General features: G+C 40.6%; 1 protein-coding gene across 27 annotated transcripts in view; it reads right to left on the minus strand.

Moving 5' to 3' along the window:
* Positions 1-25,915, minus strand: part of AAK1 (AP2 associated kinase 1) — a 170,988-nt gene that overhangs the window by 12,749 nt on the left and 132,324 nt on the right. For 6 of the 27 annotated variants that reach the window (XM_081832055.1, XM_081832068.1, XM_081832067.1 and 3 more), the window contains 5 exons: positions 19,812-19,907; positions 9,145-9,246; positions 8,025-8,126; positions 6,527-6,637; positions 4,758-4,868 (listed from right to left, as the gene is read on the minus strand). The exons of 3 other annotated variants lie outside the window; for them this stretch is intronic. In XM_081832055.1, coding sequence (XP_081688181.1) covers positions 4,758-4,868; positions 6,527-6,637; positions 8,025-8,126; positions 9,145-9,246; positions 19,812-19,907 — 522 coding nt within the window. Of the gene's footprint in view, positions 1-2,086; positions 3,852-4,757; positions 4,869-6,526; positions 6,638-8,024; positions 8,127-9,144; positions 9,247-19,811; positions 19,908-25,915 lie in introns of those variants that run through there. 18 more of the 27 variants (XM_081832081.1, XM_081832080.1, XM_081832064.1 and 15 more) reach the window with 15 other exon arrangements.

The following is a 25,915-nucleotide window of genomic DNA, read 5'->3' on the forward strand; positions in this document are numbered from 1 at the left end:
GGGTGGCTCAGTTGGTTAAGCGACTGCCTTCAGCTCAGGTCATGATCCCAGGGTCCTGGGATCGAGTCCCGCATCGGGCTCCCTGCTCTGCGGGGAGCCTGCTTCTCCCTCTCCCACTCCCCCTGCTTGTGTTCCCTCTCTCGCTGTGTCTCTCTCTGTCAAATAAATAAATAAAATCTTTAAAAAAAAAAAAAAGATAATAATTCAACGGATCTTCTTACACCTTATTACTGTCCTTGATGGTATTTCTAAGGAGGGGGGTAGTTTCATAATTAACCTAAGTGAAGGCAGCATTACTAGAGTTAAGTATTAGCTCCCCAAGTAAAACCAGATGCCTTTGAAGGGAACAACACTCAATGAGTGGCCAAAATTCTGGTATGTCTGCTGAAGAACTCATTAATTATGATCGTAGTTAGAAGTGTCCATTTAAACCTTATCTCCTCTGAGGCCTATGTTTTTAAAAATACTGGGACTTAAATTTGGTGATCTAGTTATTTGAATGCTGTAAGGGAAAAAAAAAATTGTGATGTGTTCTGGTATAGTTACTACTCTTGCACAGTTGGACTAAAGCAAATCAGAAACATATGCTTATAGTATCTGCCCATTTTTAAGTGCCAGATCACGGATTATATATTTTAAAAGAATTGAAGTCTTCTGATACTGTTTTGTTAGAATAGGTAGGGCCATTTAAAAAAGAAAAAAATGGTATCTAGATATTTGAAAGAAAAATCTATGTCCAAAACTGTCCAATAATGTAAGCTTCTATTCAGATAACCAAGGAAGAGCCACCCAAGTTAGTAAAGGCCCATTATAATTCTCTAAAATGTAAATACTGCTCCAGTAACAGAAGATAGCTGAAGAACATCAGGATTACACAGATCCTTCATAGTCCTTCCAAAGCATAATAATATGTACGTAGAACTCTAGAATTCCATAAGCTTAAAGACCATCTAGTCCAAACTCATCATTGTATACATAAGGAACAACCGCTCTCAGAAGTGAAGTGCCTGCTGACGGCTACTTGGCCGGTGACTGGTAAAGTTCAGGGAGAGACCCCAGGTGGCCTGTCCTGCCCAGGCCTCTTCTCCCATGGCCCGGCCTCAGACCCCACCCCTGTGAGAGAAAGTGGATGGACTAGAGACTGGTCTCTCTGATCCCGCTTGTGGCTCAGTCTTGAGTTTCCTATGTCTACCAATTATCAGACACTGTAGTGTGTCTAGTGTCATATCAAATCAACCCTTTAAGCTCAGGGATGAAGCTATAAACTAAGGGAGGTCCCATTTACCGAGTCACTCACATGGATTCCCTAACTTAACAGAAACAGAGTTCTCCCCTTTGAGGTCCTATTCCTAAAGAATAAACCCAAGATGATTTCATGTCATTATCTCTCTCAGACTTCCTCCATCCAATCTCTGGCTTCTAGTCTGTTCATTTTCATTAACAGTTCCCATTAAGCTTTGTTGAGCCAGATGACTAGAGAATATATCTCAATGTGATTATGGGTAATACATGAAAGGAACAATTTAGAGATACCGAATTTCTAAACTGTACTCTTCACTTTTTCAATTATATTGAGAAACTAGATGTTTCGTTTTATTTCTAACATGCATATGTATGAAAAAAAACCAAATTGGAAAACATAGGCATAAAACATTGTTCTTATTTAAAAATAAACATTTCCTTCATTAGTTTATACATTCTTTCTATGTCCAGGAAAAAGAATACAGTTTTGATCTTCAGTAATATTCCTGTCCATAAAGGGGCAAACCGAGTCCCATTTTCACTGCTATCCAATCATGGAGAGCTCTTCAAGGACACCTTTTTTTATCTTCAGCAGGAAGGTTGTGCCTCCCTCAATCTTGGAAATGATCCATTATCCTAATAGAGGGCTTTACTTAGCTCAGCTAGTTTCAGCTGCCACAGGAAGTATTTAAAGTCAGAAGGAAGACTGAAAGATTCAGACTTTTCCTTCGCTGCCTTTCAAAGGCTGCTCTCACATTTCTGGGGTCAAAGCTTGACCTCCAAAGTGCAGTGTTTTGCAGGCTGTTGTTGCTGCTCAACTTTCTTTTTTTTTCCCCTTAAAGTGCAAACGTGAGGAAGAAGAAACAAAAGTACTAGACAGAGAAACAAGCAAATGAGCTTGGAATTTTATTTGTACAAATCTGATCAACTAAGAGTTTCCCCTTCTGATCATGGAAAATGGCACTCAAGGAAGAGAACCATAATGGGTTTCTCTGTGCCCACCGCTTTTCAAAAGAGCAATTTTATAAAATTGCTTTCTATGTAAGGGAAAAAAAATACACTTCAATGAGTAAGGACATATACAGAGGGTGACCATGAGGCATGTTGTCATATCAGTGCAGGGTCCTTTATTTATTTTATGAACAATATTCTAAGGTTAGTGAGGAACTACACTTTGTTTTGTTTTTTTAATCTAGGAAGCCAAGGAAAACCAACTGAGCATATTTCATTGGCTGCATCCTTCGATTCAAACATCATAGAGAAAGAAAGGTAAGTAGCCAGAATCAAATTGTGCCTAGCTTGTCAGCACACTTATTTCTGATTATCTGAAAATAAACAACATGCTTATTCTACAAAGACAGAGGACCTGCTGAAAGCGTATAGCAACACACAAGTCTACTCAAAATGATTCCATATGTTACACTGTAGGATTGCTGTGTAGTTAATACAAGGGAAAGAGATCAAAACCCTGTACAGACACCTGATATCAGACTTGAAACGCCAAGTGGAAACAGAACTATTCAGCGTCTTCATTTATACACAATTTACAATATTTGATTCAAAATAAAAATCACAAGAAAAATACATCTGTTTCTGCTACAATTCCTTCCCCTCCCCCATCCACCCCCCAGTGAAAAGTCTTCTAATAAAAGGTATCATATTACCACCATTGTCTTGTTTTGGTCTAATTCTGAGATCCCGGCTCGGGACAGTTAACACGAAAAGGAATGGCAATACTTGGGTTTTATATAATGTACACATTTTATCCAAGGATCTCAAGTACTTGCAGTCACGTCTCCAGATCTGAGAAAGCACAGTTCAATGGGAGCCAGAATGCTGGATGAATGCTGGGCAGGTTGCATGGGGTGTAAAATCCCTTGGCTAAATCTATGAATCAAACAAGGTCAAAGCTGGTTGGCTAGAGCTGGGCTCAATTTCTCTTTTCAAACATATCCCATCCGTCAGTCAGTTTTACCCTCTCTTAAGTCACACACCCATCTCTAGGCTACAGCCTAGAGTTAAAACCAACTGAAGAAGCCATGTCCTCATGATAATGCAGCAGCATAAAAAGCAAAAACAGAGAAACACATTCATCAGCATCTGGCCAAAGGAGACTGGGGCTGGGAGGATTGGTTTGGGAGGCCATTCCTAGCAAGAATGAGACAAAGGTGTCAATTCACTAGTTTCAGTTACAGTTAAGCTTTGGGTGGAGTTGATTCCAGCAGAGGTGAAGCTCATGGCATCTAGCGCTTAATTTAAGATAATGCTATTGAAGAAGGGTAATGAGAAAACACAGCAAACTAACAGGGAGGAACTGGCCAAGGAATATCTGGAGGGCCAAAGTGATTTTCTTTCCTTATCATTTTCTACAGGAGAAGGCAAGGGATAGGAGATAAGGGCTAGAGGGCCCCTTATTAGCAGATTTTTAAAAAAATCATTTCTCTTATAACTCCGTAATGAAAACGTATATTACGGTGTGAAGGTTACAGAACTGCATCTGCTACTGGGTCACGGCTACAGGTCTATGAGCTGATCCACCAGCAGTAAAGACCTGGCTAGGTTGGGAAGACTGGACTCAGAGCTCCCACTGCTGTTTCTAGAGTGCCCACCTGGAAGTGGAGAGATAGGAATTCAGTACAAAACACAGAGTGTTAAGGTTTAGATGTGCAGAGCAAGCAAAGGAGAAAAAAACAAAAACCAAACCAAACCCTAGAGAAGCAACAATTTACATTTGCAAACTCTTACATGTTGATTTTTAAACATACAAGTTAGGTATCCACCACCTCCCACCAAAACTTCAGGCACACCATACTAGAGGCAGAACACCTTGCAAAGAGGATGCTATTTTCAAATGAATATATATTTTGCCTGGGAACCGCTGGCTGGACCCTAACTTCCTGATCACATCGAATCATCTCCCTGACAAAGTAAAAACCAATAGTTTTTGCTTTGGGAAGAAATTAGTTTCTAAGACCACTGCAATAGAAACATGCTTTAAGAAGTATATAGACGGTCCCATGTCAATTCGGTGTCTCATGGCACATTGAAATGATTTTAACCCATCAAAGAGGAAAAAGGATGCTTCACAAATGTCCAAAAGATGCAAATGGTATCAAAGCACCATACTTAATCTCTTGGGGAAGAATATTTATTACAGATGATTCTGATCATGCTAAAAATGTTCAGAGCTTTTTAAAAAATATATGCCTTCCGGTTTCCACTAAGTTTCCACTTTATTTTTGGCTTGATACTTTGTAAAAATCAGGTTTTAGTCAAAGTATTAAATACTTTTCCTCCCTCTAAATAAACATCACAGTCAAGCTTTACGATAACTGTATCTCCATCTGTACCTGTATCTCTATCTTATCCTGGTTCAGCCCCAAGGCCTGTCATTATCCCCAGTTTCCTTCATTAAGTGTGGATGCTTTATCCCCTCTTGGAGATTAGGTACACTACTACTTTGTAGTGAGCTGTGATGTCAAGCTCTCCTCTTTTCCCCATCCTCTCTTTCTTACCTTGTGGGTTTTTGGTTATCAATACAGGAATAGGGTCAAATTCATCTTCTGCCACCTTGTCCGAGCCCTCAGGGACATCAAAACCTGAGATGAGATTACTATCTTCTGCAGCTTAATACATAATGCAAGTACACAAGCAGAAACAACAGAGGTAGAGATTAGCAAATGAGAGAACATGTAAGAGGCACAAAGTTCCCAACTATACAATCACTTTTGTTTTTGAAGGTGGAAAATGCTTATTTTCATGACTTGAAATAAAAGTACAAAACTGGAAAATAGGGAGACAGGAAAAAAAAAAAAACGGTTTCGAGCTGGCCACGTTAAGAGTTTCAGAAATGATTAGGGAGAAGGGTTAGAGGATGAATTCTCTCTGCCATTTTAAGACCATTAATTGTAGTTATTGTGAGGTATCTCTTCAGCATCAGTAATTCACAAAGGCACAGGAATTAGTCATTTATCTTCCTTATTGAACAAACAGAGGTCTAACAAACAATACTCAAGAAACTCAAAGCCAGGGGCAGGGCGGAGGTAATTAGAAGCTCTTTAAGAAGCAACTGCTATATACACTATATGTTAATTAATTGAATTTAAATTTAAAAAAAAAGCAGCTGCTGCTTTTGTGTACAAGGCAAACAAAATACTTCTGAAAGGACCTGCTGTCCTGTGATTGGGAAAAAAGACTTTCCACCAACTCTGATGCCTCAGGGAATGTTGGGGCCCAAGATCACATGCCCTGAGATTTCAAGCAGAAGTTTGTTAGAATAGTCCCCTCCATTCTGATTAAGATTACCCTACGAGCGAGTGCTAGCTGAGCACCTATTTTGCAAGTGATGCTTCTCTGTAATTACATATTGTTGCTGACACACTCCTGCCAGACGTAATTGGTTAAACACACACTCCATAAAAACATAATCATTTTAATGCCATCAAGGGTAAAAACAAAACTCAGCTATTACCACCGCAAACCATAAACTAATTATTTTTAGACATCTTGGAGAGGCTTGCTTCTTGAATTTCTTTCAGAATAAACTTACACTGTTCGTTTTCTATATATTTGCTCCTTCCAGGAAACCAGTGTTACCACCCCAGTACAGAGAGAAGTTTAGTGAATGCCTGCATCCAGTAAGCCAGGCACTGTACCGGTCACTTTCACAAACAGCTCACTGAAGAGAACTCAATTAATTCAAGCTACTTCTGTCCAGCAGCATTTCAAACAGGTATTAACCCAGGACTAAGAAATGAAAGTGGTAGATGAGAAAGAGAAATCCACTAATCAATCATGACTCAAAACTCAAAACTTAGAATTCTAAGTTCAATCTTTGAAGACTGACTTTTGAGGACTTATGCCTGCTTTTTTATTGTAGCAATCACTACCCAAAAACTTTAAGTCAGATTTGATGCAACAATTTTAAGGTCTAAGGCCAACAGTATCATATTAATAACAGTCAGTCAGTGGATAGTCAACTCAATCATCTACTTGCGGGGACTGCAAAGGTATAGAGCTCCGCCTTGAATGGAGAACACAGAACATCTGCAGTCCTCGTGACTGCCGGGAAGCAGTGGTTCCACCAATCTGTTGTCTAAGCCTCATCAGGCACTATTCCCGAGAGGGATTAGAACACAGTGGCTTAGAGTACCAACTCGAGTTTTCCATATGAAGGAGGGGGCACAAACACTTCACTGGCAAAGACTTTCCATAAGGAAAATTCTCAGGGGTCATTCAGTTCTCCTTGAAGGACATGGGAGCCCGAGGACAGGAAAGCATTTACCTTTATGGGCTGGAGCAGAGATCGCTATGGGGGCAAACTCTTCCAGAAGGTCAGTAGTAGGGTTAGAAAGCAGGGAGCAATCAATCAGGGAATCTTCCCCGGTGAGAGAATCTGAGTCCAGATTGACAGCATCCCAAGTCGGTGATGGCATTAAATGGCACACACAATATCATGAGATTAGAGCTTAGCCTTGAAGTTACTGCATTTACATGTCATATGTACAAGCCAAGGCGGGAGAAAGAAAACCACAAGTAATATCTTAAGCCCCCCAGCATTTTCATCAATAGAAACATGTATTTCTAGATTCCTCTTAACATGAACATATAAATATGGAATAATTCTTTGCTCAGAGGGTGCTGGGTCAGCAAATCTGTGATCTGGATGCCAATAAAACTTTAGCAACTCAGTTCTCAGCAAATGCCACTTGGGAAAAAGGACTTTGCCACTAAAGAGTTTCATTTCAACTTTCCCTAAACATTTTGGGGGAAAGGTACAATAGGATGAGGTATCTAAGCTGACTAGGAAGGGGTTGTCCCTGGCTTATTAGCAGACTATGACACGATAAACAGCATTTTCTAGAACTCAACCAGATCCCCATTCAAAATAAAATGATCTTGCTTCTTACTAGTCTTCTTTAAATTTGAATTGCTCCTCTGAATATATGATTTTACTTTTAGGTAAGGAACAGAAGGAAGACAAAATGCAGAGTTCAAGCATTTTAACATACAAATTGTTCTCTGGGAAAGTTTTAGAAAAGTCAAGTAAGCACAAGGGAAAGGAACCATCTAGCCTTCCATGTTCATTTTTTCCCCCACCTCCTTGAGTTCATTTTCGAAGTTCCCAGACTTCTAATTGTTTTCTGTTCCAAGGTAGGAAATCAGACACTTTTACCAAGGCAACTATGGACTCAATAAAAATGCAGGTTATCAGCTCTGGATTTATGGGCAGTTAAGGAATTCTATTAAGAGTGAAGTTTGAAATTAGGGTAAAAACAATGCTGGACCAGGGCAGATTTCAACTCTGCTTACAATTTAACAGCAAACCACCTACATAGGCTAAAAGCACTGTGCTGGGAATAGAATGTCAACATCCAGAGCGTGAGCTCCATGAAGTTACTGACACCACTGGGTGGAAAGACAGCTCAGAAACCTTGGAGGAGTTAAGGTCATCCTTGCAGCTCAGCAGAGTTCTTTAGGGAAGGAGGTGGAGGGAACCTGCCACCAGTGAAAAGAATCTTGAATAACGAAACACCATAACCAGAGAAATCCCAAGTACCACTCTACAAAGAACATGGCTCCAAAAAGTACTCTGCTCTTCAGCATGGAATGGTATCACTAAACATCTAGAAGCTGGGGCTGTACCCATATGAAGTATCCATTCTAGGGGCAATTGACCAGGCTGCAAAAGAAGCCCAGGGTCACCTGCTGCAGGTGGAAGGGTTGACTGTGAGGTCCACCACAATGAATGGTCCCCGCAGCTACAGAGAGACCTGACTGACCTGTGCGGTTCGAGGTCACAGATTCCGTCTGAGATGGAAGGCGCTGGGGCACTGGGGGCTCCAGTCCTGGTATGAGACTCTCAACGGCAACATCGGCTTTTTCTTTTGTAACACAGCATTAAGAAAGGAGAACAAAGGGTAAGGGAAAAGGAGTCAAAAGGTTCTTTAGACAATTCTGTGAAGGCTTTCTTCTACAGGGCTCTAAAATGCTAGTCTAGGGCAAGATGGGCAGCACAAGAAGTTACTTTATTTCTGCTGCTTTGAGTGCCTGGGCTTCACTGACTGAGCATGCATTTGCAAGGTTAACTGCTATGACGTGTCTTGGTGAGTCTCAGTTTTTACAGATAAATGTAGAACACGAGCCACCCAGCAGATTTCTTCCATGTCAGAAGACATAGGCTGAAAGGCACTGTAATATCTTACGGTAATTTTGCTTTTCTTAAGGGATAAACCTGGGGGCAGACATCCTCTGTGCCTCGCAAAGGCCACTAGTCCATTTCAAATCCCACCCCCTGACGTAGCTAGGAGGTCTTCTGCACTGTCTCACATCCTGCAGCTGAAGGCCCATCTCTCTCTAGGCTCATGGCCTTGCTGAATTCGTGGACTATGTGCCCTGGAGTACAGAGGCCCTGGACATCTTGTACGTCTTGCCTGCCTTGCTGTAGGAGCACAGGGCAGTATCAGACTGAGCAGACCAAGCCCCTGCCTGGATTCTACTCATGGGGCTTCACCACTGGGCAAGTGTTTCCTGTTATGGATACCCGGCACATACAGGGGCCTTCTAAAGAAGAATCTGCTAAAGGTAAGGTCCCAGCTTGAAACCAACTTCCTTCATGAAGATTTTGTAACGAACAGTGAATTTTTCCATTCCTCCTCATTCATAAAAAGTCCCTCTAGAAATCTCAGGCTATCAAGCAAAGCAAAAATAACAGTGTGGTGCCCCTGGAAGGCAGAGAAAACACTTCCTTTGGGGTGATAATAAATATGATTAAAGGAGGCTTTGTGGCATTTTCCACTCCTCAGCAGGGCTATTCACTAGGGATCTGTTAACCAGTTAGTTATCATTCTTGAAACAGACACATATATCATGCAGGACTGAAGAAACAGATGACGACTTTACCAATTATAGCATCGGACGTGCTACCAAAAGGGTCTGTCATAGGCAAGAGGTCAGGGAGCAGGAGAGAAGTGTCAGGAGATTTGAGTCCCTCAATTAGTTTTTCTAGGTTGGGCAGAGAGGTAAAGAGAAAGCAAAAATGCAGTGAGATATTAAAACAAGTTGATCATTTACCGTTTTCTATGCAAACACATTTTGGGGTCAAACTTTTGTATCGATTCATCATAAAAACAAATACTATTTGTATCTTTTACCGTTAATTAAAAATAAGCTTTCAAAGTTCAAAATTTAAAAGTGATTATTTCTCTGGTTGAAGTAGTCACTTTGTAAGTCATTCAAGATACTGCCTTGTTTGTTTTAAAATTTGAGGTATAAATATTTAACCAAAAAAAAAAAAATACTGATTTGAAGGGATACATGCACCCTGATGTTTACAGCAGCATTATCAACAGCCAAATTATGGAAAGAGCCCAAATGACCACCAACTGATGAATGGATAAAGATGTGGTCTATACAGATGTACACAATGGAATATTACTCAGGCATCAAAAAGAATGAAATGTTACTATTTGCAACAACATGGATGGATGTAGAGGGTATTAGGCTAAGTGAAATAAATCAGTCAGAGAAAGACAAACACCCTATGATTTCACTCACGTGGAATTTAAGAAACAAAACAGATGAACATGGGGGGAAAAAAGAGAGAGGCAAACCATAAAACAGACTCTTAACTATAGAGAACTGAGGGTTGCTGGAGGGGAAGAGGAGGGTAGAGGGATGGGCTAAATGGGTGCTGGGCATTAAGGAGGACACCTGTCGTGAGGAGCACTAGGTGTTGTATGTAAGTGATGAATCCCTAAATTCTACACCTGAAACTAGTATTAGACTGTCTGTTAACTAACTGGAATTTAAATAAAAACCTGAAAAAAAAATTTGAAGTACAATGTACACTGAATAAAAGTCACCAATTTCAAGTGTACACATTGCTGAGTTTTGACAAATGTGCACATTCATGTAAGCACCACTGAAATGATGTAGAATGTTTCCATTACCACCAAAATTACCCTTGTGCCTTATTCTAGTCGGTGCCTTCCTGTTACCCCCAGACCCAGGCAACAACTGATCTGCTTTCTGTCCCTACAGCTTTGCCTTTTCTAGAATTTCCTATAAATGGAACCATACAGTATGTAGTCTGTTCTGTCTGATGTCTTTCATTGAGCATAATGCTTTTGAGACCCCTCCCTGTCGTGGCATGTTATCAGGAGTTTGTTCTGTTTTATTGCAGTGTGGTGTTCCACGTATGAATGTACCACATTTTGTTGAATCCTTCACCAGTTGATAGACATTTGGTTGTTTCTAGTTTTTAGCTATTAAAATAAAGCTGCCATAAACATATGCATGTAAGTCTTTATGCATTCATATCCCTTCCTGGGCTTAGTTTTGAAAAAAAATTTTGGACTCGCATTTAGAAATGCTGTGTAACTCAGCAAGTGAATCAAAATATGCCTACATTAACTTCAACCATCATGTATTGTCTGCCAACTGAGAGCCTGTGACAAGCTGGTACTCTTTATCATTCTATGGTCAAATCTCATGAAATGCACTTACATCTGAAGATGGATTACTTTTGATGCCTTTTGGCTAGGAAACAAAAGGATATAAGAAGCCACCAGATTTGTCACACCTGATAACTTAATGTGTGGTAAGTGCACACGTTAAGATTTCTTCATGATTTTTTCAGCCTTGATCCATCAACAACTCTCTATCTTCAACTTATGAAAGGTAGAGAGCATTACTTGAAACAAAATCCTGAATCATAGAATCTTACAGAAAAAGGGAATTAAGAGCTCAACCTCCTTTTACTTAAAGGAGGCTGAAGCCACATAAATTCTATAATTTGCCCAGTTTAAGCCTGCTGACATTTTTTTTTCTGTCACAGAAATACATGCCATTAAGATAAAACTGAAATGAAAATGTTTGAGGAAAAGAAGTAACTTAAAGTTCAAGTCTGTGTATAGAACATTTTAATGAATCTGCATTCTTCTAGGCCATCAGGAATCAAGATAAGATGAAATTGGTATTTGTTGAGGGACTGAAACCAAATTTTAGGTGATGTGTAATTTAAAGTGATCTATAACAACACAGATGAAACAAAACAATGGATTTTAGTGTCTTGGCAAGATAATTTGCTTTGGTACAAGTAACACACTGCAGAAGAAGATTTTTACACGTGAAATCAATTTACCGTCTTTGCAGTATACGGCATGTAGATATCTTGGAGTTAAATGACAATCTGCTAACTTTTTCTCATTTACACCGGATACTTACATTGAAGAAAGGAAGAAAGAAGAAAAGAAGCTTCTCAAAAGCAGGGGGAAAAAAGCCCAGAGTACTAACCAAATACACAAGTGTAAATGTGAATTTACACTTGTATATTAGCACATCAGAATTAATCTTGCATCGTGCATAAAATTTTATTAGCAGAAAAGATGTTAAAAATATGTGACAATTTTTAGCATACCGGCAAAAATAAGATGGCCTTCTCGAAAAGTCTAATTTTTCATTATGCTGAACGCTAGCTTTTGTTTTATTCCCAAAAAGAGCTTCTTTCACGTACAGGAAAGTAATTATTTGCTTCTTCCACTTTTAGCACTCATACATTTGCAATCTTACGAAGCAGTGGATAAATAGTAATGACCCCAAATTACTTGCTTATCTTTCATACGGTAGTTTATCTTGGTGCAAAACCTTAAGCTAGCCAAATGCAGAGTCCGAATTCTAGCCTCTCCAGTGACCAGTTGCGACCATGGGGTCGGTCCTTAAACTTCTGCCTTCACCTCCTCAACTGTACAGCGGAGATACCTCCCACCACCTTTTTGTATAGGTCACTCAAGTATCATCTCCTCTACTCCTTTCCCCATCTTCCCTGCCACATCGGGAGCCTCCCAGAGCACTCTGCACTCGCTTCTCTTGCAGCCTTTACAACAGGACAAGGTATCTTCTTAATCTCGGTATCCCCAGTTCTCAGTTTCCTCTCATACCCTATGTCACATCTCTGCTTCACTGGGGAGGTGGGGAGGAAGAGGAGATCAACTGGGAAGTCAGGTAACTTTAGCAAGAATCTAATATTTTTATTAGCCATTAGCAAAAAAGATAATGTGAGGGGTAAAAAAAAGTACGTGTGTGCATGCGAGTGCTGTGTGGTGAGACAGAACAGGGTGGGGATGGGGTAAGTCGCCAAAGTTAGGGGGCTTATCTTCTGACCGGACCTCAAGTAACAGGCTCTTCACACAGATAATCTGTGTGGTCACTGCTGCTTGAGAATCCTTGACTACTGAAATGTGGGAGGGAGGAGCAGGGATAGGGCAGGAGCAGACAGAGAACTAGGAGTGAGAGCACAGAGCCACGGCATAAGGAGGGCGGACGGCATGTGCAACACCGTCTGCCACTCCCAGCATTCTCGAGATGACAGAAACTCTCAGCGACCCAGTGTGGGTGCCCAGGTGCCATTGTAACTACAGTCAGCACTGCCATTTGCAGAGTTTAATGCCAAACACTTTCCTTCATTCTTCACAAAAAGACGTGGGTTTGGGAATACTGGTAAGAGTTGAGAAGAATGGAGACAGAGACTGTGGGACTTGCCCAAAGTCACAGAGGGGACATGGTAGAGCATGGACTTGACTTCACAGTTTCCCCCACATGCTGCCTATAGGGTCTGCCTATGTCCCTCAACATAGGAGAATAGGTTTTCACACAGACATGGCCCCAGGCACAACGGCCAAATTAGCGAAGACATTTGGACTTCACAGACCTCAGGCCTCACATGCGCCTCAAGGGCTGCCCTTGATATCGCTCATGTTAGGGATTCTATCTGCCCTCTTATAGTTATATAAAGACACTCTGAGACCATATGTCATGAAGAGGGTGGGCGGCGAACAGCAGTGCAGAGAAGAGGATGGTGAATTTAGGAACACGTGCAGAAAGTGTTCTTTAAGATCCCAAACCTCAACCAAGTTCTCCCTGGGCATTTCACGATTTGTTGATATCTAGTGAAGCCACAGACGCCTGAGATTACGGTAGCGAGAATGCACGGAGTTCCAGGTTTTACCCACATGCCTTGGTATGAGATCAGAAAAAGCAGAATTCCTTGAATAAAGTGAAATGTGAGAGGAGGCAGCGTGGTCTAACAGAAAGAAATCACCAGTCGGACGCCCAATTGACTGAGCCACCCTGGCGCCTCTTCAAATAATTTTTTAGAAAAGGAAAGAGAACGTAAACTAACAGGATCTGAGTGTGTCTGCTTCCTTAGACGTTCGTCAAGCATGAGGTGGTGGGGTTTTCCCTCTTTCCAAGCTGATGGCAGAGGTTGCAGCAGCTCATTGTTTGATAAAGGGCTCTTCTTGAATTCATCATCACGATGGACTTTTACAAAATATATATTTAATGGTAATTTATATCTCTTCTTTTAGAATTGTCTGCTCCTATTTTCCTCTTGGTGGTATTTTCTTAGCATATCCCCGTTACCATACTCAGTTCTTTCTCAAGTCTCTAGGGTTCCCAAATAAAAATGAGTCTGGTTAAGAGCATGGAAAAGTGCTGAAATCACGGTGAGAGGACTGAGAAGGTGGGCCTCCGGGGCAAAGTGGATGCAGAAGGAGTTAGCCTGGGCACTGGAGACAGAGTGCCTTTAAAAGAGAGGATTGGGGTGCCTGAGTGGCTCAGTCTGTTATGTGTCTGCCTTCGGCTCAGGTCATGATCCCGGAGTCCTGGGATTGAGTGCCTCATCGGGCTTCCTGCTCAGCGGGGAGTCTGCTTCTCCTGAGCCCCTCACCCCACTCTCGTGCTCTCTCTCTCACTCTCTCTGTCTCTCAAATAAATAAAATATTTTTAAAGATTAAAAAATTAAAATTAGAAAAAATAAAGGAGAAGATTGTTAGTACTTTGAAAAATTAAAAGAGGACTTGGAAAAAGGATCTTTTGAGCACCCCTCTCTCTCCTCTCAAGGGTAAGTCAAGTGGCATTGGGGACTAGGGGAAGAGAGGAAGAGGTAGGAATTAATCCACTCCAGAGTCTTCTCTTACATTTCTCTCAAGCCTTAATTACTGAAAAAACATCAACCACAAGGCAAGAAGGTAATAAATCCTTCATAAACCTGTCTAAGGTTAGATAATCAAAACTGCTTCCTGATTTGAGACTGGGATATACTGCAAATTGTGAGTTTTCTCTCTTCCAAAATATCAAAAGAGAGGATAGGTATCTGTTTTATAGGCCAAAAAGGTTAAGGGTTTGCTCAAGGATCGTCCCCACCCTAATCAGGAATAAGACCATGAGGAGTAAAGCAGGCTGAACTAACGAACATGGAAGAGCTTGACGGCAGACCCAACAAAAAAGATCATCTGGCTGCTACAGCTTTGTGGCTTTGGAAATTTACATCTTGTCTGAAGCCTTGTGATGAGAGATGCTGTTTTTAAAATCTAGTCCCTTTAAATAGTTCCTATCTTTGAGAAACTAGACACTAAACTGTCTGTAACATCTGCAAGTTGGAAGCAAAAGTCAACCACCATGCCCCATTCCAACTTCATTTCAGGGAACTGAATCTGCAGAAAGAGAAACTTTCCAGAGCAAAGACACATAGGTGATCAACCTTGGACTTTTCAGTATCACAGAACAGCAGCTGGAAGTGAGGAAGATGCCAAGCAAACAGCTCTAGGAGGAATGACTATCTTGACAACAAACCACTAAGAAAACACACTTTCTTTTGCCTACTTTTTTTTTTTAATATTTTATTTTTTGACAGAGAGAGAGACAGCAAGAGAGGGAACACAAGCAGGGGGAGTGGGAGAGGGAGAAGCAGGCTTCCTGCTGAGCAGGGAGCCAGATGTGGGGCTCAATCCCAGGACCCTGGGATCATGACCTGAGCCAAAGGCAGATGCTTAACGACTGAGCCACCCAGGTGCCCCTCTCTTGCCTACTTTTTAAGAGATGATGAAGTGCCATAAACCAGGAGGCACAGTTTTTAAAAGCTGTTGATTCTAGGAAGTGGCACTTATGGGACAACTAATGCATTCTTGCTTAGTCTTGCGGAACACTGATGTTGAGAGGTCAGTATTAAGGAGTTGCTATGGAAATCTTTTCCTCAAACTCTTGTGCTCTGTTAGTGGAAAAGTAAAAAGATGTAGTCGCCATGGAAAATAATATAGTGATTCCTCAAAAAATTAAAAATAGAATCACCATAAGATCTAGCAATTCCATTTCTGGATATAAACCCAAAAGAATCTTGGATCTGCAAGAGATATTTGCACACCCATGTTCATGAAGCATTATTCACAAGAGCCAAAATATGGAAGCAACCCAAGCGGCCAACAACAGATGAATGGATAAACAAAATGCGGTTATATACATACAATGGAATATTACTCAGCCTTAAAAAGGAAGGAAATTCTGACATATGCTTCAACATGGATGAACCTTGAACACATTAAGTGAAATAAGCCAGTCACAACATGACAAATACCGTATGAGTCTCCCTATATGAGGTATGTAGAGCAGTCAAAGTCATAGGGACAGAGAGTAGAATGGGGGTTGCCAAGGGCTGTGGAAGGGAGGAAGGAAGGAGAGTTATTGTTTAACAGAGAGTTTCAGTTCTGCAAGATAAAGAAGTTTTGTGGATGGATGATAATGGTTGCAAAAACCAATGTGAATGTACTAATGCCACTTTAAAAATGGTAAATCGGTGTTATATATATGTTACCATTTAGAAAAAACAAAGATTAAATCTTTCAGCCAATTCTCAGGGAAAATTCCGCACTCTCTTCTACCATATTTTAAGTTTGGTACCACCTATAGCTTATCTGTTCTCTGACACAAACAGAAGGCAAAATAAATGAACACACAGGACATGAGCATCCATGAAATACTCTGAGACTCACCAGAGGTAGGCTTCATTTGGCAGCTCTGCGAGCATACAAATGCTCACGGCTGTGATTTATATATATAACAGATTTTCTAAGAAAATTTGTTTTATGATGCTTTGGAAAATAGAAATGCTCCTTTAAGAAAACCCGAACAAATTCGATTGTTCAGTCCCCTTTGCCCACAGTTTAATAATCATTATGTCAAGGAAGTCTACTTCAATGGCTCTCAGTCGTGCAAAGGTCAAAGGTTCTAAAGCAAGTTTAATTTCTGTAAGAGGGAAATATCATTGCCTAAGGCTTTATCATAAGTAGGACTGTCCCACGGGGAATAAGGACCCAGAACCAAAGCTGTTATAACATTTCCTATCTTCATACTAATTTAAAGTTTATAAAGCAATTCCAAACACACACTTTCATCTGAACCTCACAAGCCACTCCATAGGGTAGGTTTTAATGGCACCAATTTTGAGGGGAACACAGAGTTTAAGTGATTTGATCAAGATCAACAAGCTACTATGCGGGTCAAACCTAGGTCTTATAAGTTCAAACCCATTTTTGTATTTCCCTAAACCTTAAATTTAGCTCTCCAGTCGCAGGCTTTGTTGATCTCCAGACAAGGAAACCTTCACTGCTGGGGTCCGAGGGCCACGAAAAGGAGTGTATACAGCAAGACCTGTCACAGAAGTACTGGGGCCTCACCTCCTCCGCCAGAAAATGAGATATTACTTGACATACGCACCAGTCAGTATTCTTTGTAGGATCCAAGGAAATTATATGTGAGAACATAAAAGCATAAAATAAAATGTTAAGTCATTAAAAGGCATATAGTTGTCAGGAGACTGAGATTTCCCGACTCACAATCAGGAAGGTGGAGTGTGGAGGTAAGCATGTATGCAAAACAAACTAACTAACTGACCAAAAAGCCTGACTGGTGCCCGTGATGGGCTGGAAGTAGTGACAAACCGGGTACTTTAGGGGGGCAGGAGGCTGGGGGAGACAAACTGGCCACTGTCCCAGAGACAATACTGAGGTCCCAGAGACCCTAAACTCTCAGGCCTTTCTTCACTCAGACATTTCAAGACGGTAAGGAAGCATGTAGGGTAATCCTATCTATATCCTATCTGCATCCTTGGATAAAGAGGCCACGGAACCGAATGGTGCTACAGGCTGAATGTTACAGTACATACAAGAGTCAGCCACAGTGGCAACACACCCTGCTCAGTCCAGATTCTGGAGGGCTCCAGGAAGGGTTGGAGCTCAAGGATTTGCTAGGTCTAGCTACCGCTTCTACTCTGGGGCTTGGCGGCTTCCTGACACTGTGGGCTGTGCCTTCATTTATTCATCCTCAAGGAGTGGATTGGAGGCCAGTTGGCAGAGGCACAGGCGGAAGGCCATGGAGCCAGTAGTCTGGTATTTGGGAGCTGGGGACAGAAATGGAGAGCAATGGGGCCGCCATAAGCCTTGCAGCCTCAGGTTTTACTTTGTTCCTTCATCCAATCTGCAAATATTCGTGGAGTGCCAGCTCTAAGTTTTCTGAGCACTGGCTACGCAGTGCTAGATCAGACAGCAAGGCCCTCCTTCAGCACACTGACATCCTGGTGGGGAAAGACAGATAATGAACCAAAGACACTATGACAGTGTCATAGTAAGTGCTATGAAGAAAAAAGCCAGGAAGTGTGACTGAGAGACCACGATGGGCCTGAGAAGACAGCATTTAAGCAGAGACCCAAATGCCAGATGACAAGGAGGAAAAGAGATGGAGGTACACAAAGCTTCCCAGGCAGAGTACCAGCCCGTGCAAAGGCCCTGAGGTGAGAACAAGCTTCACCTGTAGGAGGAAAGACGGAAGAAAAGAATGCTATGAGCTCAGGTTAGAGGGGTAGCCGGAGGGCTACCAGATTAGTTAGGGCCTTTCAGGTCACAGTAAGAAGTCTGGATTTTATGCTCGGTGATACGGAAATTCACTGGAGCACAAAGGAGTGACATGTCTAATTTATGTTTTCAGATGAGTTTGGCCTGACAGATCATAAAACAAATAAGATACCTCTGATATTCTCTATTAGAATGTTCCATTTTAATAGATTTCTCATTAAAACCAAGAGGGGCCATGGCTTAATTGGTATTAAAGTGTACACCAGTATCACTTTAGCAGGAATCCCCCGGAGTGAGAGAAATATGGAGGATCAGGAGACAGGAAAAATGACACTAAGGGAGGCAGGATGGCAGCCAGCTACCTCTGTTGCCTCCCAGGCTCATCTTCACAACCCTCCACAACTCATCTCTACAACCGGGAGTTGATATCCTGAGCCACCTGGCCTGTGTGCCTGGCTCCTCATCCCTGATCGGAAGGGCACCCGTGAGAGCTGCAGAGGACAGCTACTCGCCTGTGGAGCCTCATCTTCTGGCCTGTGCCAAGAGGCCACCCTTCCAGCTTCCACAGCTCACGGGCTATCTGGGAAAGTGTAAGGCAAGAACCCTGAGGGGTGTCAGAGGGAGAATGCTTCAATAACCTCTTTTTCCTGTCTGATCCCATGAATGCCACAACAGGGAGGAAAAAGAGGCCAGTAGGCCCCAGCCTGAGTTTCCAGCGCTGGGCTAGAAACTGGCTTGTCTAGGTACTGCCAAGCATACCCGAACGATACAACAGAGAAAAGGGCCTCTACTTGATTTCTTTCTTCCCTTTTCTTTAACTATCCGATGCTGAATCATTCCTCGGTGACCTTAGGCATTTTTGACCTACATCCAGGTCCAGCAAGCTATAAAGTTACACAACACTACCAGATCAAGGCAGGTTTGCTTCCCCTAAGGAGGATCAACAAATTGTCTAAAGAAATAAAAACTCTCACGGCACGCTTGCTGCAGTCTGTCTTACTAAGTAGATGGTACAAACATCACAGTCACTTCCAATCTTGAGTCAATCAAATACCTTTAATATTCTGGGAGAGAGAAGAACCAAACAGATCCTATTAGTTTAAAACCAAGAACAGGCCGAGGTATGAATGAGAAAAAAAAAAAACAAGGAACAGGAACAAAATGGTGGCTATATGCTTCTAAAGTGTTGGATCTATTTGCTTTTTCAAAAAGACTGAGAGAGAAGAGAAAGGGTGGCTTCTGTGTCTCACATCATGCTCCCCACTCCACCCCCAAAAAGATGGGGAGGAGAGTAGGGGAGAAATCATTGGCATCCATGAGCTCCAAATAGAAAGCATCCAATTATTGTTTCAAAAGCTATTTCAATCGGAACACACTAACAATTTCTTACTTTTTTTTTTTAGACTGCTCACTTAAAAATCAGGATATAGCAGGCCTAAAGGGATATTCAAACTCATTCAGTCCAAAACACTTCACTGATGAAGAGTCAAGTCCAGGAGGTTTCAGATAGTAGAAGTGCCAGGAAGGGAACCTGAGTCTCCTGACTCACATTCCCTTTAGCTTTTATTTATAAAATAAAAGCACATTATAGGAAAACAGGAACGGGACAGGCAATCATCAGTAATCTAATCATCATACTAACCACTATTAGCATTTTGTTCCTTCTATCACATGCTTATAGATGCCCCCCCAACATGTTATGATCATATTGGACTAACGTTCCTTCTAATACACAGGCTGTTCCTGTTATCAAAAAATACATAACAGCACCTATTATTAGGGCTTGGAATTCACATCCTTTTTATGGAGTGTTTAAACAACTCTCATGAGACCCTGGACACAAGAATCAAGCTGCTTAAGCTCAGATCAGTTCGGTTTACCTACCTGGTGCATCAGGTACTTGAAGAGGAATGAAAGGATCAGATACACTTAGAAGTGGGAGGCTAGAATCCACAGTCTGCCCACCCTTCCTTTTTTCAGCTGGAGTTGGTTGGAGGGGAAGAAAGGGTCAAGGAGAGAAAAAAAGAGAAAAGCAGAAAACATCAAGTAAATCTAGATGAATTTACCATCTATTAACCCAACAGCTCAAATTGTAGAGTAAATCGAAACTCAGAGGCAGAATAAAGAGGGATGAGTGGATATAATCCAGTGTAATGGCAAAATATGTATGAGAGATATAATCTGGTCCTTGCAACACACTCAAAGATGCAACTGATGATAAAACTAGTATATTCATACACCTGAGATCCACTTCTTCCTTGTGTGGAAGCCTACAGGGATCTCTTCCAGATTCCTGTAGCAACTATTGTCCGTATCACACACTGTAGCATGTAAACAAACACTGTCTGTTCTGTAATCTAACACAGATGTTATGTGTTTCAATATGCCCTCTACCATCCTGAGGTCACTGTATCACCAAATGTCTATTACAGTGCCAGGCAGACAGACACAGACAGAAACAGAAATAGGCTTCTTGTCTGTTGCAAGGTTAGACAGGCCCTAACTTCTGGACTACATCTAACATTCACTGACATTCATTCTATACTTGGCAAACTTGCAGATTTACAAAAATCTATACACCCTGTGGGATATCAGGGCTTGAAGAGGTCTTAGGATTTTATAGCACAATTTTCTTATTTTACAGAAAAGAAAATGAAGCCCAGAAGTTAAGAGGCTAGCCAGAGGTCTACCAGCAAACCCAAGGTCAGAACCCAGGCTTGCTGGTTTCCTACTTAGCATTCTTTACATTGCATTTTAATACTCATTTGTTCTTTAAAATCTCATTTTGCCTTCTATAGATTTAAAACCTTTTTATTTTCAAATGATTATGAAATCATAGGAATTTGCTAAACATAGAGTCCTGGGAACCTTCAACCAGCTTCCCTCCATGGTTAGATCTTTTACAACTATAGGACAGTATCACTGACACTGTTACGATACTGTTAACTACACTTTATTCAGTTGTCACATGCATTTGCACGCGCGCGTGTGTGTGTGTGCGTGCAGTTCTTCCCAATTAGATCCTATGTATAGGTTAACATAAGCACCACTGTGACAATGATAAAGAACTGTTCCATCAAACCAAAGAACCCCTTTGTTGTTCTCCTTTATAGTCATACCCACTCCTTACTCCAGTCCCTACCCCCTGGAATCCACTAATCTGTTCTCAATCTCTATAATTTTGTCATTTTGAGAAGGTTATTAAATGGGTTTTTAACTAAGCTTCTTTAAAGGTAGATGGAGGAAGACAAGGGTAAAATCACTGCTCTTAAAATTTCTATAATATTTTCAAATGAGACACAGTGAAATACATTAGAAGGAAAAGAACAAATCATAAAACTGGGTATATACATTTTGAAAAAAGTATATATACAGAAATAAAATTATGGACATAAATATTGTAAAATGTCAGCAATGTTTTCCTCTGGGGCCTGGGATTGTGAGTTCTTTTATCTTGTTTCTTTGGGCTTTTAGTCATTTTTCCAAAATTACACAAGTGAATGTGTATAACTTAACAGAAAAATATTTTAAATAAAGAGGTACAATGTCAAGTTTTAAATGTCTATTCCAACATATGGACACAGTTCATCATTTTTGCAGCTTTTACCATAAAAGTGTTTAAAATAACCCTTCTGTCATCCTCTCTGACTCACTGCCAAATTTCCTGCTTATTTCCTCCCTTGGTTGATCAGAAGGTTTAAAACAGTGAACAGTCTGAGCTTGATTAGAAAACATCTAAAAATGATGCTATCCTATACTTCATACAAATGAGGACATATTAATTTCTGGGATTTAGATATAATTTTCTTTCATTATAAAAAACAAAAGTGTTGCACACATAAAAGTTTACACCACAAACAAGGAAGAAGGAAAAATACTAAATGCTCGTTTAAAAAAGGCTGGATAAGGGGCGCCTGGGTGGCTCAGTCGTTAAGCGTCTGCCTTCGGCTCAGGTCATGATCCCAGGGTCCTGGGATCGAGCCCCACATCGGGCTCCCTGCTCCGCGGGAAGCCTGCTTCTCCCTCTCCCACTCCCCCTGCTTGTGTTCCCTCTCTCGCTGTGTCTCTGTCAAATAAATAAATAAAATCTTTAAAAGAAAAAAAGGCTGGATAAGATGAAAAAAATCTGAAGATGTTTTATAATGTTCGTAAAAGCTAGTGTCACTGATTTACAAAGTTTCTTGAGATGGGGTTATGACTACAGTTTCTGAGCTGGGCTGCTCAGGTACAACTCTCTGGTATGTCATTCTTCAGCTGTCACCTAGGCTGGGGGGGGGCGGTAAGGGCAGAGGGAGAAGCGGACTTCCTGCTGAGCAGGGAGCCCAATGCGGGGGATGTGGGGCTCGATCCCAGCACCCTGAGATCATGACCTGAGCAGAAGGCAGATGCTTAACCGACTGAGCCACCCAGGCGCCCCTTGAGAGCTGTTTTAAGGATGACCTGAGATAATGCATAAAAAAGCACTTAACCAGTGCAAGTGCTCAGTATATGTTCACTGTTATTACTGTTTTAACTACTCAAATGTATGTTTTTTAAAGCAGGGGCCTTTAAGTCCCTTAAAAAATACAGCCATTTATAGCATTCAAAGTAAGCATAAAGGGGGAGAAAAGGCTAAAACAAAAATAAAAACTGTTTTAAAAATAGTTCATACAGGGGCACCTGGATGGTGCAGTCATTTGAGTGCTGGACTCTTGGTTTCCATTTGGGTCGTGGTCTTAGGTTCATGGGATCGAGCCCTGCGTCAGGCTCCGTGCTCAGTGTGGAGTCTGCTTAAGGCTCTCTCTTTCTCCCTCTCCCTCTGCCCCCCTACCAAATAAATAAATAAATCCTTAAAAAAACAGTTCATATAGACAAACAACAAAACATGTGATAAGCAGGAATTACAGGCACTAAAACTGGGAGTGTATGGAAAATGTGTAGGGACCTCTGTTGTTAACATTGGTGAATCCAAGCTCCTATCCTTTGGCAAAAAGCAATTCTTTTCATTCATTCAACAATCTGTACTAAACCAAACACAATACTAAATGTTAGCATTCAACAGCAAAGAAAACTCTCCTGGAGCTTATTCCATGAGCCCCTTTCCAGGGAAACTATATCCTACTCCGTACCATAGCTGGGCATCTGTGTGATGCTCTATCTCAAGGACAACGGTCAATGCTTTATACATTTGGTATATTTAGTCAACACGTGGCCTATTACACTTTAAGCACTTTAAACCAGACCAAAATATCAATAAACTTAAAAAATTACATAGGTAAGACAACAAAGCTAAAAATAAAAAATAACACAAAACCCTTTAACTTTTTAATATTAAAAAGCATGTCCCCCAAATAAGGCCAATGTGTATTCTAAATTAATAACAATAAGATTATCATATGAAGACTTATAGGATATGATTAAAACTTCAGGTTTTTTCTGACAAGGGAAACACACACCTATTAGACAGCACTATCAATAAACAGTGTAATCCTCAAGGGTCAGGGTGGGATGGGCAATTAAAGAGAGAGGCAAAGAGAATATTAAAATATCTGTGGACAAGTCTTCTAAGCAGATTATAATGAGCCTCTCTCCCCACTCTCATGCTGGTTGAAAATCACTGTTATAGTGGGAGAAAAACTCTCAACACTTTCATTACATTTTTAAGAAGAATTTTTAAAAATTTTACTGTGTTCCTTTTAATATTGACAAAGCAAACCTAAGAAAAACAGGGATCTATAATCAAAAAAAAAAACAAAACAAAAGTTAAAGAATTAGAAGACAGGAGAATGGTAGATTTTATACATCTAAGAGTTGTCTTGGAAAGATGCTAAAACAACAAATCTCTAGCTAAAGTGAGTTTCATTTCATACAATGAAAATTGATATGTATACAAAGAAAATATTATAAAAGGAAGGTTTAAATGCATTATTCTATTTTATTTAAAAAATTTTATTTTTTTATTTTTTAAAGATTTTACTTATTTATTTGACAGAGAGAGAGAGCACAAGCAGGGGGAGCAGCAGAGGGAGAAGCAGGCTCTCCACAGAGCAGGGAGCCCGACAGGGGCTCGATCCCAGGACCCTGGGATCATGACCTGGGCCAAAGGCAGATGCTCAACCGACTGAGCCACCCAGGCATCCCTATTTAAAAAATTTTTAAACTGCATTATGATTTTCTAGAAAATTATTACTAAATTTGCCTCATTATGTGGCAGAAAACCTGAGAGAGGAAGTTCTAGAGCCAGGGGAGGGGGTTGATGTCCCTGCTCTGCCACTTCCAAGCTATGTGATCCTGAAAAAGAGACTAGTCTGTGCTCAGTACCTCAACTGTGAGGATGGTGTTGAGGGTCAGATGACATATATTTGTGTAGGACAAAGGACAGACTGGGGAAAATGTTTACAGTACAGGATATACGAAGAGCTCTTACAAATTAATAAGAACAAAATGAACAAAGAACATCAGAAAAAAAAAAAAGGCAAAGGACATAAACAACACAAATCCCAGAAAAAAAAGTGGCCAGTAAACACTGTCCTATCTACAGCTTCTGATCTGGGCTGGGTGGAGAAGTGGAGGGAAAATTACTCTCATTCACTGCTGATCAAAATAAAATTTGTATAGCATTCTCAGAGGCTAGTTTAGAAATATGCACCAAAAGCCTTAAAAGACAATCTTTTGATTTAACAAATAATCTTCTAGAGGTTATCGTAAAGAAACCATAAAAGATATTATGCAATGACAGCCAAAGTTCCAATAAGAAATAAATTTATGATGTTAGAAAAACTGCTAACACACCTAAAGAAGGTGTGGGAAGAAAGGTGGGAAGAAAGAATACATAAGGTTAAAATCAGAAATTAATCAATAAAATTAAAAAGATCAATTTTGGAAGCATATCAAATTCCGTATCTACAAGGAATATATATGCTCAAAATCTCATATGGTTGCTGAGGGAATTATAACAGGAAAACACTGAAACCAAATTAATGTTTTAAAAAAAGAGGTTACTTGGTTAGAAACATTAGGACAAATCCATATGAAGCAATTTAATACAGATCTTTTATTTTTTTTTTAAAGATTTTATTTATTTATTTGACAGAGATATAGAGAGAGAGCACAAGTAGGCAGAGAGGCAGGCAGAGAGGGAGGCAGAGGGAGAGGGAGAAGCAGACTCTCCACTGAGCAGGGAGCCCAACGCAGGGCTCGATCCCAGGACCCTGAGATCATGGCCTGAGCCGAAGGCAGCCATTTAACTGACTGAGGCACCCAGGCGCCCCTAATACAGACCTTTTAAAATTTATCTTTTAGGAGAGTCTTTAATGATGTGGGCAATGTGCCAGACTTAGTAAGAGAGAAAATCTGGTTTGAAAATAGGACAATAAAGATGTACATTAGAGTCTTAGGCTGAGGCTAAAAATTATGTACAAAATGTGGTCATGTATTTTCGTGAGGAAGATCTGTAACTTTCATTACATTCACGAAGATAGCTGTGACCCTAAAAAGGTTAAATGCCACTAATAGACACCAAAATGGTATCCCTGTGCTACTTCTTAATGGTGAGATTATGGGGATTTTAACTTTCTTCTCTATGCTTTTCTATAAATTACTGACTTTTATGTAATAAATATGTACAATTTTCTAATTTTAAGAAATTTTAGTTGAAGTATAGTTGACTATGTATAATTTTTATTAATAAAGGAGAAAGTTTTTTACTATTGCTTCTTTAATTTAAAAGAAGGTCTAATTTAAAAAGATATCTTCCTCTCCCTGTAAACACACACACACACACGCACACACACACACACAGAAACACAGCTCAGTAGAATCTTGGATAGATGATAGAACATCTAATTTTTAGAATTCTTCAAGTCATTCCAAAGATCTAAGCAATTACAAGCGATTAACGGAGTGATGTTCTTAAATTTAGAAATATTTGCTTAAAGCATGTGTGTGAACTAGAGAGAACAAATCCTGTATATTACTGACACATCATTCTGTCATTTTAATTCAGAATG

This window comes from Leptonychotes weddellii, chromosome 10, assembly GCF_054177405.1.
Source record: "Leptonychotes weddellii isolate Sample4059 chromosome 10, ASM5417740v2, whole genome shotgun sequence".
Taxonomy (NCBI): Eukaryota; Metazoa; Chordata; class Mammalia; order Carnivora; family Phocidae; genus Leptonychotes; species Leptonychotes weddellii.